Below are 19,301 nucleotides of genomic sequence, written 5' to 3' on the forward strand. Positions count from 1 at the left end.
CTGTCCCTCACCTGTCTGTCTCTCACCTGTCTGTCCCTCACCTGTCTGTCCCTCACCTGTCTGTCTCTCACCTGTCTGTCCCTCACCTGTCTGTCCCTCACCTGTCTGTCCCTCACCTGTCTGTCCCTCACCTGTCTGTCTCTCACCTGTCTGTCTCTCAGCTGTCTGCCTCTCACCTGTCTGTCTCTCAGCTGCAGGTAAAGATGGACGACTGTCTGTCTCGTACGAACTCGTCTGATCTGTCGAAGCTTCTTCGTCGTGAAGGACTGAACAGCGTCACGCTCGTGCGCCTGGACCAGCTCGTCACCAAGGTAACGGCGAGCTGCGCTGTGATTGGCCGACCGTTCAGGTCAACGCCAATCCGGGCCTCGTTTTCTTTGTTTGTTTATTGTTGTTGTTGTTTCAGGCTCTGGGTGGATCTGCGTTCAGCAGAGTCGTTTTTGTTTGTTTGTTTGTTTGTTTATTGTTGTTGTTGTTTCAGGCTCTGGGTGGATCTGCGTTCAGCAGAGTCGTTTTTGTTTGTTTGTTTGTTTGTTTGTTGTTGTTGTTGTTGTTTCAGGCTCTGGGTGGATCTGCGTTCAGCAGAGTCGTTTTTGTTTGTTTGTTTGTTTGTTTGTTTATTGTTGTTGTTGTTTCAGGCTCTGGGTGGATCTGCGTTCAGCAGAGTCGTTTTTGTTTGTTTGTTTGTTTGTTTGTTGTTGTTGTTGTTGTTTCAGGCTCTGGGTGGATCTGCGTTCAGCAGAGTCGTTTTTGTTTGTTTGTTTGTTTATTGTTGTTGTTGTTGTTGTTTCAGGCTCTGGGTGGATCTGCGTTCAGCAGAGTCGTGGTCGTGTTGAAGTCTTTAGAGATTCTGTCGGAGAACAGAGACGACCTGAGGACGCTCATCGACCTCGGACTCACGGCTAAAGTAAACAACAACAAATAATCAACATCTGTGTCTGTAAACAATATTATTATTATTGTTGTTGTTGTCTGTAGGTGGCGTCCTGGCCGGAGACGGTCCGTGACCTCTTGACCTCTGTTCTTCAGTGTTGTTGTTGTTGTTGTCTGTAGGTGGCGTCCTGGCTGGAGACGGTCCGTGACCTCTTGACCTCTGTTCTTCAGTGTTGTTGTTGTTGTTGTTGTTGTCTGTAGGTGGCGTCCTGGCTGGAGACGGTCCGTGACCTCTTGACCTCTGTTCTTCAGTGTTGTTGTTGTTGTTGTTGTTGTCTGTAGGTGGCGTCCTGGCTGGAGACGGTCCGTGACCTCTTGACCTCTGTTCTTCAGTGTTGTTGTTGTTGTTGTCTGTAGGTGGCGTCCTGGCTGGAGACGGTCCGTGACCTCTTGACCTCTGTTCTTCAGTGTTGTTGTTGTTGTTGTTGTTGTCTGTAGGTGGCGTCCTGGCTGGAGACGGTCCGTGACCTCTTGACCTCTGTTCTTCAGTGTTGTTGTTGTTGTCTGTAGGTGGCGTCCTGGCTGGAGACGGTCCGTGACCTCTTGACCTCTGTTCTTCAGTGTTGTTGTTGTTGTCTGTAGGTGGCGTCCTGGCTGGAGACGGTCCGTGACCTCTTGACCTCTGTTCTTCAGTGTTGTTGTTGTTGTTGTTGTCTGTAGGTGGCGTCCTGGCTGGAGACGGTCCGTGACCTCTTGACCTCTGTTCTTCAGTGTTGTTGTTGTTGTTGTCTGTAGGTGGCGTCCTGGCTGGAGACGGTCCGTGACCTCTTGACCTCTGTTCTTCAGTGTTGTTGTTGTTGTTGTTGTTGTCTGTAGGTGGCGTCCTGGCTGGAGACGGTCCGTGACCTCTTGACCTCTGTTCTTCAGTGTTGTTGTTGTTGTTGTTGTTGTCTGTAGGTGGCGTCCTGGCTGGAGACGGTCCGTGACCTCTTGACCTCTGTTCTTCAGTGTTGTTGTTGTTGTTGTTGTTGTCTGTAGGTGGCGTCCTGGCTGGAGACGGTCCGTGACCTCTTGACCTCTGTTCTTCAGTGTTGTTGTTGTTGTTGTTGTCTGTAGGTGGCGTCCTGGCTGGAGACGGTCCGTGACCTCTTGACCTCTGTTCTTCAGTGTTGTTGTTGTTGTTGTCTGTAGGTGGCGTCCTGGCTGGAGACGGTCCGTGACCTCTTGACCTCTGTTCTTCAGTGTTGTTGTTTTTGTTGTTGTTGTTGTTGTCTGTAGGTGGCGTCCTGGCTGGAGACGGTCCGTGACCTCTTGACCTCTGTTCTTCAGTGTTGTTGTTGTTGTTGTTGTTGTCTGTAGGTGGCATCCTGGCTGGAGACGGTCCGTGACCTCTTGACCTCTGTTCTTCAGTGTTGTTGTTGTTGTTGTTGTCTGTAGGTGGCGTCCTGGCTGGAGACGGTCCGTGACCTCTTGACCTCTGTTCTTCAGTGTTGTTGTTGTTGTTGTTGTTGTTGTCTGTAGGTGGCGTCCTGGCTGGAGACGGTCCGTGACCTCTTGACCTCTGTTCTTCAGTGTTGTTGTTGTTGTTGTTGTCTGTAGGTGGCGTCCTGGCTGGAGACGGTCCGTGACCTCTTGACCTCTGTTCTTCAGTGTTGTTGTTGTTGTTGTTGTTGTCTGTAGGTGGCGTCCTGGCTGGAGACGGTCCGTGACCTCTTGACCTCTGTTCTTCAGTGTTGTTGTTGTTGTTGTTGTCTGTAGGTGGCGTCCTGGCTGGAGACGGTCCGTGACCTCTTGACCTCTGTTCTTCAGTGTTGTTGTTGTTGTTGTTGTTGTTGTCTGTAGGTGGCGTCCTGGCTGGAGACGGTCCGTGACCTCTTGACCTCTGTTCTTCAGTGTTGTTGTTGTTGTTGTTGTCTGTAGGTGGCGTCCTGGCTGGAGACGGTCCGTGACCTCTTGACCTCTGTTCTTCAGTGTTGTTGTTGTTGTTGTTGTCTGTAGGTGGCGTCCTGGCTGGAGACGGTCCGTGACCTCTTGACCTCTGTTCTTCAGTGTTGTTGTTGTTGTTGTCTGTAGGTGGCGTCCTGGCTGGAGACGGTCCGTGACCTCTTGACCTCTGTTCTTCAGTGTTGTTGTTGTTGTTGTTGTCTGTAGGTGGCGTCCTGGCTGGAGACGGTCGGTGACCTCTTGACCTCTGTTCTTCAGTGTTGTTGTTGTTGTTGTTGTTGTTGTCTGTAGGTGGCGTCCTGGCTGGAGACGGTCCGTGACCTCTTGACCTCTGTTCTTCAGTGTTGTTGTTGTTGTTGTTGTCTGTAGGTGGCGTCCTGGCTGGAGACGGTCCGTGACCTCTTGACCTCTGTTCTTCAGTGTTGTTGTTGTTGTTGTTGTTGTTGTCTGTAGGTGGCGTCCTGGCTGGAGACGGTCCGTGACCTCTTGACCTCTGTTCTTCAGTGTTGTTGTTGTTGTTGTTGTTGTCTGTAGGTGGCGTCCTGGCTGGAGACGGTCCGTGACCTCTTGACCTCCGTTCTTCAGTGTTGTTGTTGTTGTTGTTGTCTGTAGGTGGCGTCCTGGCTGGAGACGGTCCGTGACCTCTTGACCTCTGTTCTTCAGTGTTGTTGTTGTTGTTGTTGTTGTTGTCTGTAGGTGGCGTCCTGGCTGGAGACGGTCCGTGACCTCTTGACCTCTGTTCTTCAGTGTTGTTGTTGTTGTTGTTGTCTGTAGGTGGCGTCCTGGCTGGAGACGGTCCGTGACCTCTTGACCTCTGTTCTTCAGTGTTGTTGTTGTTGTTGTTGTCTGTAGGTGGCGTCCTGGCTGGAGACGGTCCGTGACCTCTTGACCTCTGTTCTTCAGTGTTGTTGTTGTTGTTGTCTGTAGGTGGCGTCCTGGCTGGAGACGGTCCGTGACCTCTTGACCTCTGTTCTTCAGTGTTGTTGTTGTTGTTGTTGTCTGTAGGTGGCGTCCTGGCTGGAGACGGTCGGTGACCTCTTGACCTCTGTTCTTCAGTGTTGTTGTTGTTGTTGTTGTTGTTGTCTGTAGGTGGCGTCCTGGCTGGAGACGGTCCGTGACCTCTTGACCTCTGTTCTTCAGTGTTGTTGTTGTTGTTGTTGTCTGTAGGTGGCGTCCTGGCTGGAGACGGTCCGTGACCTCTTGACCTCTGTTCTTCAGTGTTGTTGTTGTTGTTGTTGTTGTTGTCTGTAGGTGGCGTCCTGGCTGGAGACGGTCCGTGACCTCTTGACCTCCGTTCTTCGTCAGAACTCAGATCTTTTGACGCTCACAGAAGATTTTTACGACTTCCTGTTGGTGAAAAAACTTTATTAGATATTAATAATTAAAATATTTAATAAAGAGACGACAACTTTAACCTGTCTGTCTGTTTACCTGTCTGTCTGACTGTTTACCTGTCTGTCTCTTTACCTGTCTGCCTGTTTACCTGTCTGTCTGTTTACCTGTCTGTCTGTTTACCTGTCTGTCTGTTTACCTGTCTGTCTGTTTACCTGTCTGTCTGTTTACCTGTCTGTCTGTTTACCTGTCTGTCTGTTTACCTGTCTGTCTCTTTACCTGTCTGTCTGTTTACCTGTCTGCCTGTTTACCTGTCTGTCTGTTTACCTGTCTGTCTGTTTACCTGTCTGTCTGTTTACCTGTCTGTTTACCTGTCTGTCTGTTTACCTGTCTGTCTGTTTACCTGTCTGTCTGTTTACCCGTCTGTCTGTTTACCTGTCTGTTTACCTGTCTGTCTGTTTACCTGTCTGTCTGTTTACCTGTCTGCCTGTTTACTTGTCTGCCTGTTTACCTGTCTGTCTCTTTACCTGTCTGTCTGTTTACCTGTCTGTCTGTTTACCTGTCTGCCTGTTTACCTGTCTGTTTACCTGTCTGTCTGTTTACCTGTCTGTCTGTTTACCTGTCTGACTGTTTACCTGTCTGTCTGTTTACCTGTCTGTCTGTTTACCTGTCTGACTGTTTACCTGTCTGTTTACCTGTCTGTCTGTTTACCTGTCTGCCTGTTTACCTGTCTGTCTGTTTACCTGTCTGTCTGTTTACCTGTCTGTCTGTTTACCTGTCTGCCTGTTTACCTGTCTGTCTGACTGTTTGTCTGTCTGTCTGTTTGTCTGTCTGTCTGTTTACCTGTCTGCCTGTTTACCTGTCTGTCTGACTGTTTACCTGTCTGTCTGTTTACCTGTCTGTCTCTTTACCTGTCTGTCTGTCTCTTTACCTGTCTGTCTGTCTGTTTACCTGTCTGTCTGTCTGTTTACCTGTCTGTCTGACTGTTTACCTGTCTGCCTGTTTACCTGTCTGTCTGTTTACCTGTCTGTCTGTTTACCTGTCTGTCTGTTTACCTGTCTGTCTGACTGTTTACCTGTCTGTCTGACTGTTTACCTGTCTGCCTGTTTACCTGTCTGTCTGTTTACCTGTCTGTCTGACTGTTTACCTGTCTGTCTGACTGTTTACCTGTCTGCCTGTTTACCTGTCTGTCTGTTTACCTGTCTGTCTGTTTACCTGCCTGTCTGTTTACCTGTCTGTTTACCTGTCTGTCTCTTTACCTGTCTGTCTGTCTGTTTACCTGTCTGTCTGTTTACCTGTCTGTCTGTTTACCTGTATGCCTGTTTACCTGTCTGTCTGTTTACCTGTCTGTCTGACTGTTTACCTGTCTGTCTGACTGTTTACCTGTCTGCCTGTTTACCTGTCTGCCTGTTTACCTGTCTGTCTGTTTACCTGTCTGTCTCTTTACCTGTCTGTCTGTTTACCTGTCTGTCTGTCTGTTTACCTGTCTGTTTGTTTACCTGCCTGTCTGTTTACCTGTCTGTTTACCTGTCTGTCTCTTTACCTGTCTGTCTGTCTGTTTACCTGCCTGTCTGTTTACCTGTATGCCTGTTTACCTGTCTGTCTCTTTACCTGTCTGTCTGACTGTTTACCTGTCTGTCTGACTGTTTACCTGTCTGCCTGTTTACCTGTCTGCCTGTTTACCTGTCTGTCTGTTTACCTGTCTGTCTCTTTACCTGTCTGTCTCTTTACCTGTCTGTCTGTTTACCTGTCTGCCTGTTTACCTGTCTGTCTGTCTGTCTGTCTGACTGTTTACCTGTCTGTCTGTTTACCTGTCTGCCTGTTTACCTGTCTGTCTGTTTACCTGTCTGTCTGTTTACCTGTCTGTCTGTCTGTTTACCTGTCTGTCTGACTGTTTACCTGTCTGACTGTTTACCTGTCTGTCTGTTTACCTGTCTGTCTGTCTGTTTACCTGTCTGTCTGTCTGTTTACCTGTCTGTCTGTCTGTTTACCTGTCTGTCTGTCTGTTTACCTGTCTGTCTGCCTGTTTACCTGTCTGTCTGTCTGTTTACCTGTCTGTCTGTCTGTTTACCTGTCTGTCTGTTTGTCTGTCTGTCTGTCTGTCTGTCTGTTTACCTGTCTGTCTGTTTGTCTGTCTGTCTGTCTGTTTACCTGTCTGTCTCTGTCTGTCTGTCTGTCTGTCTGTTTACCTGTCTGTCTGTCTGTCTGTCTGTTTACCTGTCTGTCTGTCTGTCTGTTTACCTGTCTGTCTGTCTGTCTGTTTACCTGTCTGTCTGTTTGTCTGTCTGTCTGTCTGTTTACCTGTCTGTCTGTCTGTTTACCTGTCTGTCTCTGTCTGCTTGTCTGTCTGTCTGTTTACCTGTCTGTCTGTCTGTCTGTCTGTTTACCTGTCTGTCTGTCTGTCTGTCTGTTTACCTGTCTGTCTGTCTGTCTGTTTACCTGTCTGTCTGTTTGTCTGTCTGTCTGTCTGTTTACCTGTCTGTCTGTCTGTTTACCTGTCTGTCTGTCTGTCTGTCAGCTGCTGGGTCGAGCGTCTCTTCCAGGTCTGTATCATTATTGTTGTTGTTATTATTGTTATTGTTATTATTGTTGTTGTTATTATTGTTATTGTTATTATTGTTATTGTTATTATTATTATTGTTATATGGGATTTTTTGGTTCACTTTGTGCCGGACTCACCTGTCTGTCTGTCTGTGTCCACCTGTCTGTCTGTCCACCTGTCTGTCTGTCTGTGTCCACCTGTCTGTCTGTCTGTGTCCACCTGTCTGTCTGTCTGTGTCCACCTGTCTGTCTGTCTGTGTCCACCTGTCTGTCTGTCTGTGTCCACCTGTCTGTCTGTCTGTGTCCACCTGTCTGTCTGTGTCCACCTGTCTGTCTGTGTCCACCTGTCTGTCTGTGTCCACCTGTCTGTCTCTGTGTCCACCTGTCTGTCTGTCTGTGTCCACCTGTCTGTCTGTCTGTCTGTCTCTGTGTCCACCTGTCTGTCTGTCCACCTGTCTGTCTCTCAGTCCATCAGCTGTCTGTGGTCCTGGTCCAGCTGACCCGCTTCGCTCTGGACCCACAAATCCACTTTCCCCTGAGACTCGAGGTAACCATGGTAACCAGCCAAGTTCACTCATTATGGTCTGTACTGCTCTCTGATTGGTCGATTCCAGCGACGCCTCCGTCATAAACGATCCGTGACGTTGTCGTACCAACCGCCGTGACCAGTGTCGTCTCCATGGCAACATAGCTGTTAAAACGGTGTAAGAGCGACGCAGCAGCTGCTCACGACGGCGTCCGACTCAAGTCCTCCAGGACCGGACGTCCAGACCTCCGTCTCCCTGAACCATAGAACCGGGTCAGAGCGGGTCAGAACGGGTCAGAGCGGGTCAGAGCGGGTCTGAACGGGTCAGAGCGGGTCAGAGCGGGTCAGAGCGGCTCAGAGCGGCTCAGAGCGGGTCAGAGCGGGTCAGAGCGGGTCAGAGCGGGTCAGAGCGGGTCAGAGCGGCTCAGAGCGGGTCAGAGCGGCTCAGAGCGGGTCAGAGCGGGTCTGAACGGGTCAGAGCGGGTCAGAGCGGGTCAGAGCGGGTCAGAACGGGTCAGAGCGGCTCAGAGCGGCTCAGAGCGGGTCAGAGCGGGTCAGAGCGGGTCTGAGCGGGTCTGAGCGGGTCAGAGCGGGTCAGAGCGGGTCTGAACGGGTCAGAGCGGGTCAGAGCGGGTCAGAACGGGTCAGGACGGGTCAGAGCGGGTCAGAGCGGGTCAGAGCGGGTCAGAGCGGCTCAGAGCGGCTCAGAGCGGCCCAGAGCGGGTCAGAGCGGCTCAGAGCGGGTCAGAGCGGGTCTGAGCGGGTCAGAGCGGGTCAGAACGGGTCAGAGCGGCTCAGAGCGGCTCAGAACGGGTCAGAACGGGTCAGAGCGGGTCAGAGCGGCTCAGAGCGGGTCAGAGCGGCTCAGAGCGGCTCAGAGCGGCTCAGAGCGGGTCAGAGCGGGTCTGAGCGGGTCAGAGCGGGTCAGAGCGGGTCTGAACGGGTCTGAACGGGTCAGAGCGGGTCTGAACGGGTCAGAGCGGGTCTGAGCGGGTCAGAGCGGGTCAGAGCGGGTCTGAACGGGTCAGAGCGGGTCAGAGCGGGTCAGGACGGGTCAGAGCGGGTCTGAACGGGTCTGAACGGGTCAGAGCGGGTCTGAACGGGTCAGAGCGGGTCAGAACGGGTCAGAGCGGCTCAGAGCGGCCCAGAGCGGGTCAGAGCGGCTCAGAGCGGGTCTGAACGGGTCAGAACGGGTCAGAGCGGCTCAGAGCGGGTCAGAACGGGTCAGAACGGGTCAGAGCGGGTCAGAGCGGCTCAGAGCGGCTCAGAGCGGGTCTGAGCGGGTCAGAGCGGGTCAGAGCGGGTCTGAACGGGTCGGAGCGGGTCAGAGCGGGTCTGAACGGGTCAGAGCGGGTCAGAGCGGGTCAGAGCGGGTCTGAACGGGTCAGAGCGGGTCAGAACGGGTCAGAGCGGGTCAGAACGGGTCTGAACGGGTCTGAACGGCTCAGAGCGGGTCAGAGCGGGTCAGAGCGGCTCAGAGCGGGTCAGAGCGGGTCAGAGCGGGTCAGAACGGGTCTGAACGGGTCTGAACGGGTCAGAGCGGCTCAGAGCGGCTCAGAGCGGGTCAGAGCGGGTCAGAGCGGGTCAGAACGGGTCTGAACGGGTCTGAACGGGTCAGAGCGGCTCAGAGCGGCTCAGAGCGGGTCTGAACGGGTCTGAACGGGTCAGAGCGGCTCAGAGCGGCTCAGAGCGGCTCAGAGCGGCTCAGAGCGGGTCAGAGCGGCTCAGAACGGGTCTGAACGGGTCAGAGCGGCTCAGAACGGGTCTGAACGGCTCAGAACGGGTCTGAACGGGTCAGAGCGGGTCTGAACGGGTCAGAGCGGCTCAGAGCGGGTCTGAACGGGTCTGAACGGGTCAGAGCGGGTCTGAACGGGTCAGAGCGGCTCAGAGCGGCTCAGAGCGGCTCAGAACGGGTCTGAACGGGTCAGAGCGGCTCAGAACGGGTCTGAACGGCTCAGAACGGGTCTGAACGGGTCAGAGCGGCTCAGAGCGGGTCTGAACGGGTCAGAGCGGCTCAGAACGGGTCTGAACGGCTCAGAACGGGTCTGAACGGGTCAGAACGGCTCAGAACGGGTCTGAACGGGTCAGAGCGGCTCAGAACGGGTCTGAACGGCTCAGAACGGGTCTGAACGGGTCAGAGCGGCTCAGAGCGGCTCAGAGCGGCTCAGAACGGGTCTGAACGGGTCAGAGCGGCTCAGAACGGGTCAGAGCGGGTCAGAGCGGCTCAGAGCGGGTCAGAGCAGGTCAGAACGGGTCAGAACGGGTCTGAACGGGTCAGAGCGGCTCAGAACGGGTCAGAGCGGGTCAGAGCGGGTCAGAGCGGCTCAGAGCGGGTCAGAGCAGGTCAGAACGGGTCTGAACGGGTCTGAACGGGTCAGAGCGGCTCAGAGCGGCTCAGAGCGGGTCAGAGCGGCTCAGAGCGGGTCAGAACGGGTCAGAACGGGTCAGAGCGGGTCAGAGCGGCTCAGAGCGGCTCAGAGCGGCTCAGAGCGGCTCTGAGCGGCTCAGAGCGGCTCAGAGCGGCTCAGAGCGGCTCAGAACGGGTCTGAACGGGTCTGAACGGGTCAGAACGGGTCAGAGCGGGTCTGAACGGGTCAGAGTGGGTCAGAGCGGGTCAGAGCGGGTCAGAACGGGTCAGAACGGGTCAGAGCGGGTCAGAGCGGGTCAGAGCGGCTCAGAGCGGGTCAGAGCGGGTCAGAGCGGGTCTGAACGGGTCGGAGCGGGTCAGAGCGGGTCTGAACGGGTCAGAGCGGGTCAGAGCGGGTCAGAGCGGGTCTGAACGGGTCAGAGCGGGTCTGAACGGGTCAGAGCAGGTCAGAACGGGTCAGAGCGGGTCAGAACGGGTCTGAACGGGTCTGAACGGGTCAGAGCGGCTCAGAGCGGGTCAGAGCGGCTCAGAGCGGGTCAGAGCGGCTCAGAGCGGGTCAGAGCGGGTCAGAACGGGTCTGAACGGGTCTGAACGGGTCAGAGCGGCTCAGAGCGGCTCAGAGCGGCTCAGAACGGGTCTGAACGGGTCTGAACGGGTCAGAGCGGGTCAGAGCGGCTCAGAGCGGCTCAGAGCGGCTCAGAGCGGCTCAGAACGGGTCTGAACGGGTCAGAGCGGCTCAGAGCGGCTCAGAGCGGCTCAGAACGGGTCTGAACGGGTCAGAGCGGCTCAGAACGGGTCAGAGCGGGTCAGAGCGGCTCAGAGCGGGTCAGAGCAGGTCAGAACGGGTCAGAACGGGTCTGAACGGGTCAGAGCGGCTCAGAACGGGTCAGAGCGGGTCAGAGCGGCTCAGAGCGGGTCAGAGCAGGTCAGAACGGGTCAGAACGGGTCTGAACGGGTCTGAACGGGTCAGAGCGGGTCTGAGCGGGTCAGAGCGGGTCAGAGCGGGTCAGAACGGGTCTGAACGGGTCAGAGCGGGTCAGAGCGGGTCAGAGCAGGTCAGAACGGGTCAGAGCGGGTCAGAGCGGGTCAGAGCGGGTCAGAACGGGTCAGAGCGGCTCAGAGCGGGTCAGAGCGGGTCAGAGCGGGTCAGAGCGGCTCAGAGCGGGTCAGAGCGGCTCAGAGCGGGTCTGAACGGGTCAGAGCGGGTCAGAGCGGGTCAGAGCGGGTCAGAGCGGGTCAGAACGGGTCAGAGCGGGTCAGAGCAGGTCAGAACGGGTCAGAGCGGGTCAGAGCGGGTCAGAGCGGGTCTGAACGGGTCAGAGCGGGTCAGAGCGGGTCAGAGCGGGTCAGAGCGGGTCAGAGCGGGTCAGAGCGGGTCAGAACGGGTCAGAGCGGCTCAGAGCGGGTCAGAGCGGGTCAGAGCGGGTCAGAGTGGGTCTGAACGGGTCAGAGCGGGTCAGAGCGGGTCAGAGCGGGTCAGAGCGGGTCAGAACGGGTCAGAGCGGCTCAGAGCGGGTCAGAGCGGGTCAGAGCGGGTCAGAGTGGGTCTGAACGGGTCAGAGCGGGTCAGAGCGGGTCAGAGCGGGTCAGAGCGGCTCAGAGCGGGTCAGAGCGGGTCTGAACGGGTCAGAGCGGGTCAGAGCGGGTCAGACCCCCACAGACCCCAGAGACCCCCACAGACCCCCACAGACCCCACAGACCCCCACAGACCCCCCAGACCCCCACAGACCCCACAGACCCCCAGAGACGCCGAGCGTCCAATGGGCGGGGCAAAGTCCAGCATTCATCCAATGAGCGTCGAGTTTGGCTGCAGTGGAACAACCGCAATCACCACGGCTGTACTGGTCTGGACTGGTCTCTGCTGGTCTGGGCTGGTCTCTGCTGGTCTCTGCTGGTCTCTGCTGGTCTGAACTGGTCCCTGCTGGTCTGGGCTGGTCTCTGCTGGTCTCTGCTGGTCTGAACTGGTCTCTGCTGGTCTCCGCTGGTCTCTGCTGGTCTGAGCTGGCCTCTGCTGGTCTGTACTGGTCTGAACTGGTCTGAACTGATCTCTGCTGGTCTCTGCTGGTCTGTGTCGGTCTCTGCTGGTCTGTGTTGGTCTGAACTGGTCTCTGCTGGTCTCTGCTGGTCTGTGTCGGTCTCTGCTGGTCTGTGTTGGTCTGAACTGGTCTCTGCTGGTCTGTGTCGGTCTCTGCTGGTCTGTGTTGGTCTGAACTGGTCTCTGCTGGTCTGTGTCGGTCTCTGCTGGTCTGTGTTGGTCTGAACTGGTCTCTGCTGGTCTGTGTTGGTCTGAACTGGTCTCTGCTGGTCTCTGCTGGTCTGAACTGGTCTCTGCTGGTCTCTGCTGGTCTGTGTTGGTCTGAACTGGTCTCTGCTGGTCTCTGCTGGTCTGTGTCGGTCTCTGCTGGTCTGTGTTGGTCTGAACTGGTCTCTGCTGGTCTGTGTCGGTCTCTGCTGGTCTCTGCTGGTCTGTGTCGGTCTCTGCTGGTCTGTGTTGGTCTGAACTGGTCTATGCTGGGCTGTGTTGGTCTGAACTGGTCTCTGCTGGTCTGTGTTGGTCTGAACTGGTCTCTGCTGGTCTCTGCTGGTCTGTGTCGGTCTCTGCTGGTCTGTGTTGGTCTGAACTGGTCTCTGCTGGTCTGTGTCGGTCTCTGCTGGTCTGTGTCGGTCTCTGCTGGTCTCTGCTGGTCTGTGTTGGTCTGAACTGGTCTCTGCTGGTCTGTGTCGGTCTCTGCTGGTCTGTGTTGGTCTGTGTTGGTCTGAACTGGTCTCTGCTGGTCTCTGCTGGTCTGTGTTGGTCTGAACTGGTCTCTGCTGGTCTGTGTTGGTCTGTGTTGGTCTCTGCTGGTCTCTGCTGGTCTGTGTCGGTCTCTGCTGGTCTGTGTTGGTCTGAACTGGTCTCTGCTGGTCTGTGTTGGTCTGAACTGGTCTCTGCTGGTCTATGTCGGTCTCTGCTGGTCTGAACTGGTCTCTGCTGGTCTCTGCTGGTCTGTGTCGGTCTCTTCTGGTCTCTGTTGGTCTGAACTGGTCTCTGCTGGTCTGTGTCGGTGTCTGCTGGTCTCTGCTGGTCTGTGTCGGTCTCTGCTGGTCTCTGCTGGTCTGTGTCGGTCTCTCTGGTCTCTGCTGGTCTGTGTCGGTCTCTGCTGGTCTGTGTCGGTCGCTGCTGGTCTCTGCTGGTCTGAACTGGTCTCTGCTGGTCTGTGTTGGTCTGGACTGGTCTCTGCTGGTCTCTGCTGGTCTGTGTCGGTCTCTGCTGGTCTGTGTTGGCCTGAACTGGTCTCTGCTGGTCTGTGTTGGTCTGAACTGGTCTCTGCTGATCTCTGCTGGTCTGTGTCGGTCTCTGCTGGTCTGAACCGGTCTCTGCTGGTCTGTGTCGGTCTCTGCTGGTCTGAACTGGTCTCTGCTGGTCTGTGTTGGTCTGAACTGGTCTCTGCTGGTCTGTGTTGGTCTGAACTGGTCTCTGCTGGTCTCTGCTGGTCTGTGTCGGTCTCTGCTGGTCTGTGTTGGTCTGAACTGGTCTCTGCTGGTCTCTGCTGGTCTGTGTTGGTCTGAACTGGTCTCTGCTGGTCTGTGTCGGTCTCTGCTGGTCTGTGTCGGTCTCTGCTGGTCTGAACTGGTCTCTGCTGGTCTCTGCTGGTCTGTGTAGGTCTCTGCTGGTCTGTGTTGGTCTGAACTGGTCTCTGCTGGTCTCTGCTGGTCTGTGTCGGTCTCTGCTGGTCTGTGTTGGTCTGAACTGGTCTCTGCTGGTCTGTGTCGGTCTCTGCTGGTCTGTGTTGGTCTGAACTGGTCTCTGCTGGTCTCTGCTGGTCTGAACTGGTCTCTGCTGGTCTGTGTTGGTCTCTGCTGGTCTCTGCTGGTCTGTGTTGGTCTGAACTGGTCTCTGCTGGTCTCTGCTGGTCTCTGCTGGTCTGAACTGGTCTCTGCTGGTCTCTGCTGGTCTGTGTTGGTCTGAATTGGTCTCTGCTGGTCTGTGTTGGATTTAAAAGTCTTTTCTCGTTTCAGGCCATCAAAACATTTAACAACATAGTGGAGTCTCTGAGCCGGGAAGAGAGGAGGCTGATCCAGCTGGACCAGAACCAGACCCAGATACTGTACAACCGGACTACACACAGACTACACACGGACTACACACGGACTACACACGGACTACACACGGACTACACACACGGACTACACACACGGACTACACACTCGGACTACACACACGGACTACACACACGGACCACACACAGACTACACTCGGACTACAGTCAGACTACACTGGGACTACACTGGGACTACACTGGGACTACACTTGGACTACACTTGGACTACACTCGGACTACACTCGGACTACACACTCACTACACTCGGACTACAGTCTGACTACACAAGGACTAAAGTCAGACTACACTCAGACTACACTCAGACTACACTCAGACTACACACAGACTACACTCGGACTACACTCGGACTACACTCGGACTACACTTGGACTACACTTGGACTACACTTGGACTACAGTCGGACTACACTCGGACTACACACTCACTACAGTCTGACTACACACGGACTACACACGGACTACAGTCAGACTACACTCGGACTACACTCAGACTACACTCGGACTACACTCGGACTACACTCGGACTACACTCGGACTACACTCAGACTACACACTGACTACACTCAGACTACACACTGACTGCACACTGACTACACTCGGACTACACTCGGACTACACTCGGACTACACTCGGACTACACACTCACTACAGTCAGACTACACACAGACTACACACAGACTACACTCGGACTACACACAGACTACACTCGGACTACACTCGGACTACACTCGGACTACACTCGGACTACACTCGGACTACACTCGGACTACACACACGGACTACACTCGGACTACACTCGGACTTCACACGGACTACACACGGACTACACTCGGACTACACACAGACTACACTCGGACTACAGTCAGACTACACTTGGACTACACTTGGACTACAGTCAGACTACATTCGGACTACATTCGGACTACACACTCACTACAGTCGGACTACACACGGACTACAGTCAGACTACACTCAGACTACACTCAGACTACACACAGACTACACTCGGACTACACTCGGACTACACACAGATTACACTCGGACTACACTCGGACTACAGTCGGATTACACTCGGACTACAGTCGGATTACACTCAGACTACAGTCGGACTACAGTCAGACTACACTTGGGCTACACACAGACTACACTCGGACTACACTCGGACTACACTGGGACTACACTCGGACTACACTCGGACTACAGTCGGACTACACTCGGACTACACACTCACTAGAGTCGGACTACACTCGGACTACAGTCAGACTACACTCGGACTACACTCGGACTACACTCGGACTACACTCTGACTACACTCTGACTACACACGGACTACAGTCAGACTACACTGGGACTACACTTGGACTACACACGGAATACAGTCAGACTACACTCGGACTACACACTCACTACAGTCAGACTACAGTCAGACTACACACAGACTACACACGGACTACACACAGACTACACTCGGACTACAGTCGGACTACAGTCGGACTACACACACGGACTACACACAGACTACACTCGGACTACACACGGACTACACGGACTACACACAGACTACACACAGACTACACACAGACTACACTTGGACTGCACTGGGACTACACTTGGACTACAGTCAGACTACACTCTGACTACATTCGGACTACACTCGGACTACACACTCACTACAGTCGGACTACAGTCGGACTACAGTCAGACTACACTCAGACTACACTCGGACTACACACAGACTACACTCGGACTACACACAGACTACACACAGACTACACTCGGACTACAGTCGGAATACACTCAGACTACAGTCGGACTACACTCTGACTACACACTGACTAAAGTCGGACTACACACAGACTACACTCGAGCTACAGTCAGACTACACACTGACTACACTCTGACTACACTCACATTATGAACGTGTGTTTGTCGTAACTGCATCATTAAACTCTCTCTGTGTGACAGGTGTCAGGTCGCAGCAGCAGTTCTGACAGTTGGAGGTGAGTTTGTTTTTAATCATAAATATATTTTATATATATTTTATATTATAAACATGTGTTTTTATATTATAAACATGTGTTTTTATATTATAAACATGTGTTTTTATATCATAAACATGTGTTTTTATATCATAAACATGTGTTTTTATATCATAAACATGTGTTTTTATATCATAAACATGTGTTTTTATATCATAAACATGTGGTTTAATATCAAACATGTGGTTTCTCATCCTAACTATGTGCCGTGTTCTGATTGGTGCGCTCAGACTACGAGCTGCAGGTCAGCCTATCAGAGGCTCTGTGTCGTCTGACGCCCAGGAAGGAGCGACACACGAGAGCCAATCAGTGGTTCTCCTGCCGTGACATCAGCGACGCCTTCTGTGACATCAGAGACCGGGAGTTTGAGGTGGTGAGTGTCTGTCTGACACCTGTCTGTCTGTCACCTGTCTGCCTCTCACCTGTCTGTCTGACACCTGTCTGTCTGTCTGTCGCCTGTCTGTCTGTCTGTCGCCTGTCTGTCTGACACCTGTCTGTCTGTCTGACACCTGTCTGTCTGTCTGACACCTGTCTGTCTGTCTGACACCTGTCTGTCTGTCCGTCTCTCACCTGTCTGTCTGACACCTGTCTGTCTGTCTCTCACCTGTCTGTCTAACACCTGTCTGTCTGTCTGACACCTGTCTGTCACCTGTCGTTCTGTCTGACACCTGTCTGTCTCTCACCTGTCTGTCTGACACCTGTCTGTCTGTCTGTCGCCTGTCTGTCTGACACCTGTCTGTCTCTCACCTGTCTGTCTGACACCTGTCTGTCTGTTTGTCACCTGTCTGTCTGACACCTGTCTGTCTGTCTGTCACCTGTCTGTCTCTCACCTGTCTGTCTGTCTGTCTGTCACCTGTCTGTCTGACACCTGTCTGTCTGTCTGTCGCCTGTCTGTCTGACACCTGTCTGTCTCTCACCTGTCTGTCTGACACCTGTCTGTCTGTTTGTCACCTGTCTGTCTGACACCTGTCTGTCTGTCTGTCTGTCGCCTGCCTGTCTCTCACCTGTCTGTCTCTCACCTGTCTGTCTCTCTCACCTGTCTGTCTGTCACCTGTCTGTCTCTCACCTGTCTGTCCTCACCTGTCTGTCTCTCACCTGTCTGCCTCTCACCTGCCTGTCTGTCTGTCACCTGTCTGTCTCTCACCTGCCTGTCTGTCTGTCGCCTGTCTGTCTGTCGCCTGTCTGTCTGTCACCTGTCTGCCTCTCACCTGCCTGTCTGACGTCTGTCTGTCTGTCTGTCGCCTGTCTGTCTGTCTGTCGCCTGTCTGTCTGACACCTGTCTGTCTCTCACCTGTCTGTCTGACACCTGTCTGTCTGTCTGACACCTGTCTGTCTGTCTGACACCTGTCTGTCTCTCACCTGTCTGTCTCTCACCTGTCTGTCTGACACCTGTCTGTCTCTCACCTGTCTGTCTCTCACCTGTCTGTCTCTCACCTGTCTGTCTGTCACCTGTCGTTCTGTCTGACACCTGTCTGTCTGTCTGACACCTGTCTGTCTGTCACCTGTCTGTCTGTCTGACACCTGTCTGTCTGTCTGTCTCTCACCTGTCTGTCTCTCACCTGTCTGTCTCTCACCTGTCTGTCTCTCACCTGTCTGTCTGACACCTGTCTGTCTCTCACCTGTCTGTCTGACACCTGTCTGTCTCTCACCTGTCTGTCTCTCACCTGTCTGTCTCTCACCTGTCTGTCTGCAGGATTGCCGTCGTTTCCTGAACTTTGTTAACGGTTACCTTGGCAACCAGAGAAGGTGACTAACTCAAATGTAAATAAAGTGGTGTGTGTGTGTGTGTGTGTGTGTGTGTGTGTGTGTGTGTGTGTGTGTGTGTGTGTGTGTGTGTGTGTGTGTGTGTGTGTGTGTGTGTGTGTGTGTGTGTGTGTGTGTGTGTGTGTGTGTGTGTGTGTGTGTGTGTGTGTGTGTGTGTGTGTGTGTGTGTGTGTGTGTGTGTGAGAATAATCTTGTTTCTTGTGTTCAGAGTTTTCACGTTCTCTTGTTCCAGAGCGTTCCTCGACTCCATCCAGGTAAAACTGTTGTTTACTTGTTGTTGTTTACTTGTTGTTGTTTACTTGTTGTTATTTACTTGTTGTTGTTTACTTGTTGTTGTTTACTTGTTGTTGTTTACTTGTTGTTGTTTACATGTTGTTATTTACTTGTTGGTGTTTACTTGTTGTTGTTTACTTGTTGTTGTTTACTTGTTGTTGTTTACATGTTGTTGTTTACATGTTGGTGTTTACTTGTTGTTGTTTACTTGTTGTTGTTTACTTGTTGTTGTTTACATGTTGTTGTTTACTTGTTGTTGTTTACTTGTTGTTGTTTACTTGTTGTTGTTTACTTGTTGTTGTTTACATGTTGTTGTTTACTTGTTGTTGTTTACATGTTGTTGTTTACTTGTTGTTGTTTACTTGTTGTTGTTTACTTGTTGTTGTTTACATGTTGTTGTTTACTTGTTGTTGTTTACATGTTGTTGTTTACTTGTTGTTGTTTACTTGTTGTTGTTTACATGTTGTTGTTTACATGTTGTTGTTGTTTACATGTTGTTGTTTACTTGTTGTTGTTTACTTGTTGTTGTTTACATGTTGTTGTTTACTTGTTGTTGTTTACATGTTGTTGTTGTTTACTTGTTGTTGTTTACTTGTTGTTGTTTACATGTTGTTGTTGTTTACTTGTTGTGGTGCAGCTGTTTCGTCCCAAAGATGAGAAACTTCTTGAGTTCTGGATCGATTTTAACGTCGGCTCCAGATGCGTCAGCTTCTTCATCGACGAGCCGCAGGTACTGTTACCATGGAGACGGGTCATCGCTGTTACCATGGAGACGGGTCACCGCTGTTTCCATGGAGACGGGTCACCACTGTTTCCATGGAGACGGGTCACCTTTGTGGTCAGGAGACGATCTGATCATCAGACATGTCTTTGTGTCCCGTGTCCCCCCGTCCCCCCATCCCCCCCGTCCCCGTGTCCCCCCATGTACCGTCCCCCCATCCCCCCCGTCCCCGTGTCCCCCATCCCCCGTGTCCCTGTGTCCCCGTGTCCCCCCATGTACCATCCCCGTCCCCCCATGTACCATCCCCGTCCCCCCATGTACCGTCTCCCATGTCCCCCATCCCCCTGTGTCCCCCCTGTGTCCCCCGCCCCCCTGTTTCCCACGTGTCCACGTGTCCCCCCACCCCCCCCCGTGTCCCCCCGTCACCCCCGTGTCCCCCCACCCCCCCGTCCCCCCCGTGTCCCCCCTGTCCCAGGCGTTCCTGTGGGGGTCCATCCACCTGCTGCAGGAGGACCTGCAGCGTTACAGTCTGGAGCTGAGAGCAGAGGGTCAGTGGGTCCTCGTCCTCACGTCTGTGTTGATGCTGCTGCCGGCTCTAAAACTCTGTTTCCCATGATGCACCGGGGCAGACGCCGTCCTCAGCGTCCGGCTGAACAATCCCATCATGCACCAGGACACGTGGGGTCACACGGTGGAGCTGAGCTTCAACGGGGACCTGCTCCCAGACCTGGAGGAGGCCGCCAGGAGGGTGTTCCAGGTCCCTGTCTGTCTGACACCTGTCTGTCTCTCACCTGTCTGTCTGACACCTGTCTGTCTGA

General features: G+C 53.4%; 1 protein-coding gene across 1 annotated transcript in view; it reads left to right on the forward strand.

The window, feature by feature from the left end:
• Positions 1 to 203: 203 nt before the first annotated feature.
• sycp2l (synaptonemal complex protein 2-like) overlaps positions 204 to 19,301 on the forward strand; it is a gene marked incomplete at both ends in the record, with an annotated part of 28,894 nt that continues 9,796 nt past the window's right edge. The window contains 23 exons of the mRNA XM_083940886.1: positions 204 to 311; positions 794 to 907; positions 1,054 to 1,074; positions 1,291 to 1,311; positions 1,444 to 1,464; positions 1,516 to 1,536; positions 1,669 to 1,689; positions 1,831 to 1,851; positions 2,065 to 2,085; positions 2,311 to 2,331; positions 2,473 to 2,493; positions 2,632 to 2,652; positions 2,794 to 2,814; positions 3,025 to 3,049; positions 7,158 to 7,237; positions 13,584 to 13,672; positions 15,652 to 15,686; positions 15,956 to 16,098; positions 17,419 to 17,471; positions 17,722 to 17,743; positions 18,400 to 18,492; positions 18,959 to 19,088; positions 19,119 to 19,240. Of these exons, the coding sequence (XP_083797012.1) occupies positions 204 to 311; positions 794 to 907; positions 1,054 to 1,074; positions 1,291 to 1,311; positions 1,444 to 1,464; positions 1,516 to 1,536; positions 1,669 to 1,689; positions 1,831 to 1,851; positions 2,065 to 2,085; positions 2,311 to 2,331; positions 2,473 to 2,493; positions 2,632 to 2,652; positions 2,794 to 2,814; positions 3,025 to 3,049; positions 7,158 to 7,237; positions 13,584 to 13,672; positions 15,652 to 15,686; positions 15,956 to 16,098; positions 17,419 to 17,471; positions 17,722 to 17,743; positions 18,400 to 18,492; positions 18,959 to 19,088; positions 19,119 to 19,240 (1,245 nt within the window). The remainder of the gene's footprint in view (positions 312 to 793; positions 908 to 1,053; positions 1,075 to 1,290; positions 1,312 to 1,443; positions 1,465 to 1,515; positions 1,537 to 1,668; positions 1,690 to 1,830; positions 1,852 to 2,064; positions 2,086 to 2,310; positions 2,332 to 2,472; positions 2,494 to 2,631; positions 2,653 to 2,793; positions 2,815 to 3,024; positions 3,050 to 7,157; positions 7,238 to 13,583; positions 13,673 to 15,651; positions 15,687 to 15,955; positions 16,099 to 17,418; positions 17,472 to 17,721; positions 17,744 to 18,399; positions 18,493 to 18,958; positions 19,089 to 19,118; positions 19,241 to 19,301) is intronic.

The sequence above is a fragment of the Echiichthys vipera genome (assembly GCF_963691815.1).
Source record: "Echiichthys vipera genome assembly, contig: SCAFFOLD_64, whole genome shotgun sequence".
In the NCBI taxonomy this organism is placed as follows: Eukaryota; Metazoa; Chordata; class Actinopteri; order Perciformes; family Trachinidae; genus Echiichthys; species Echiichthys vipera.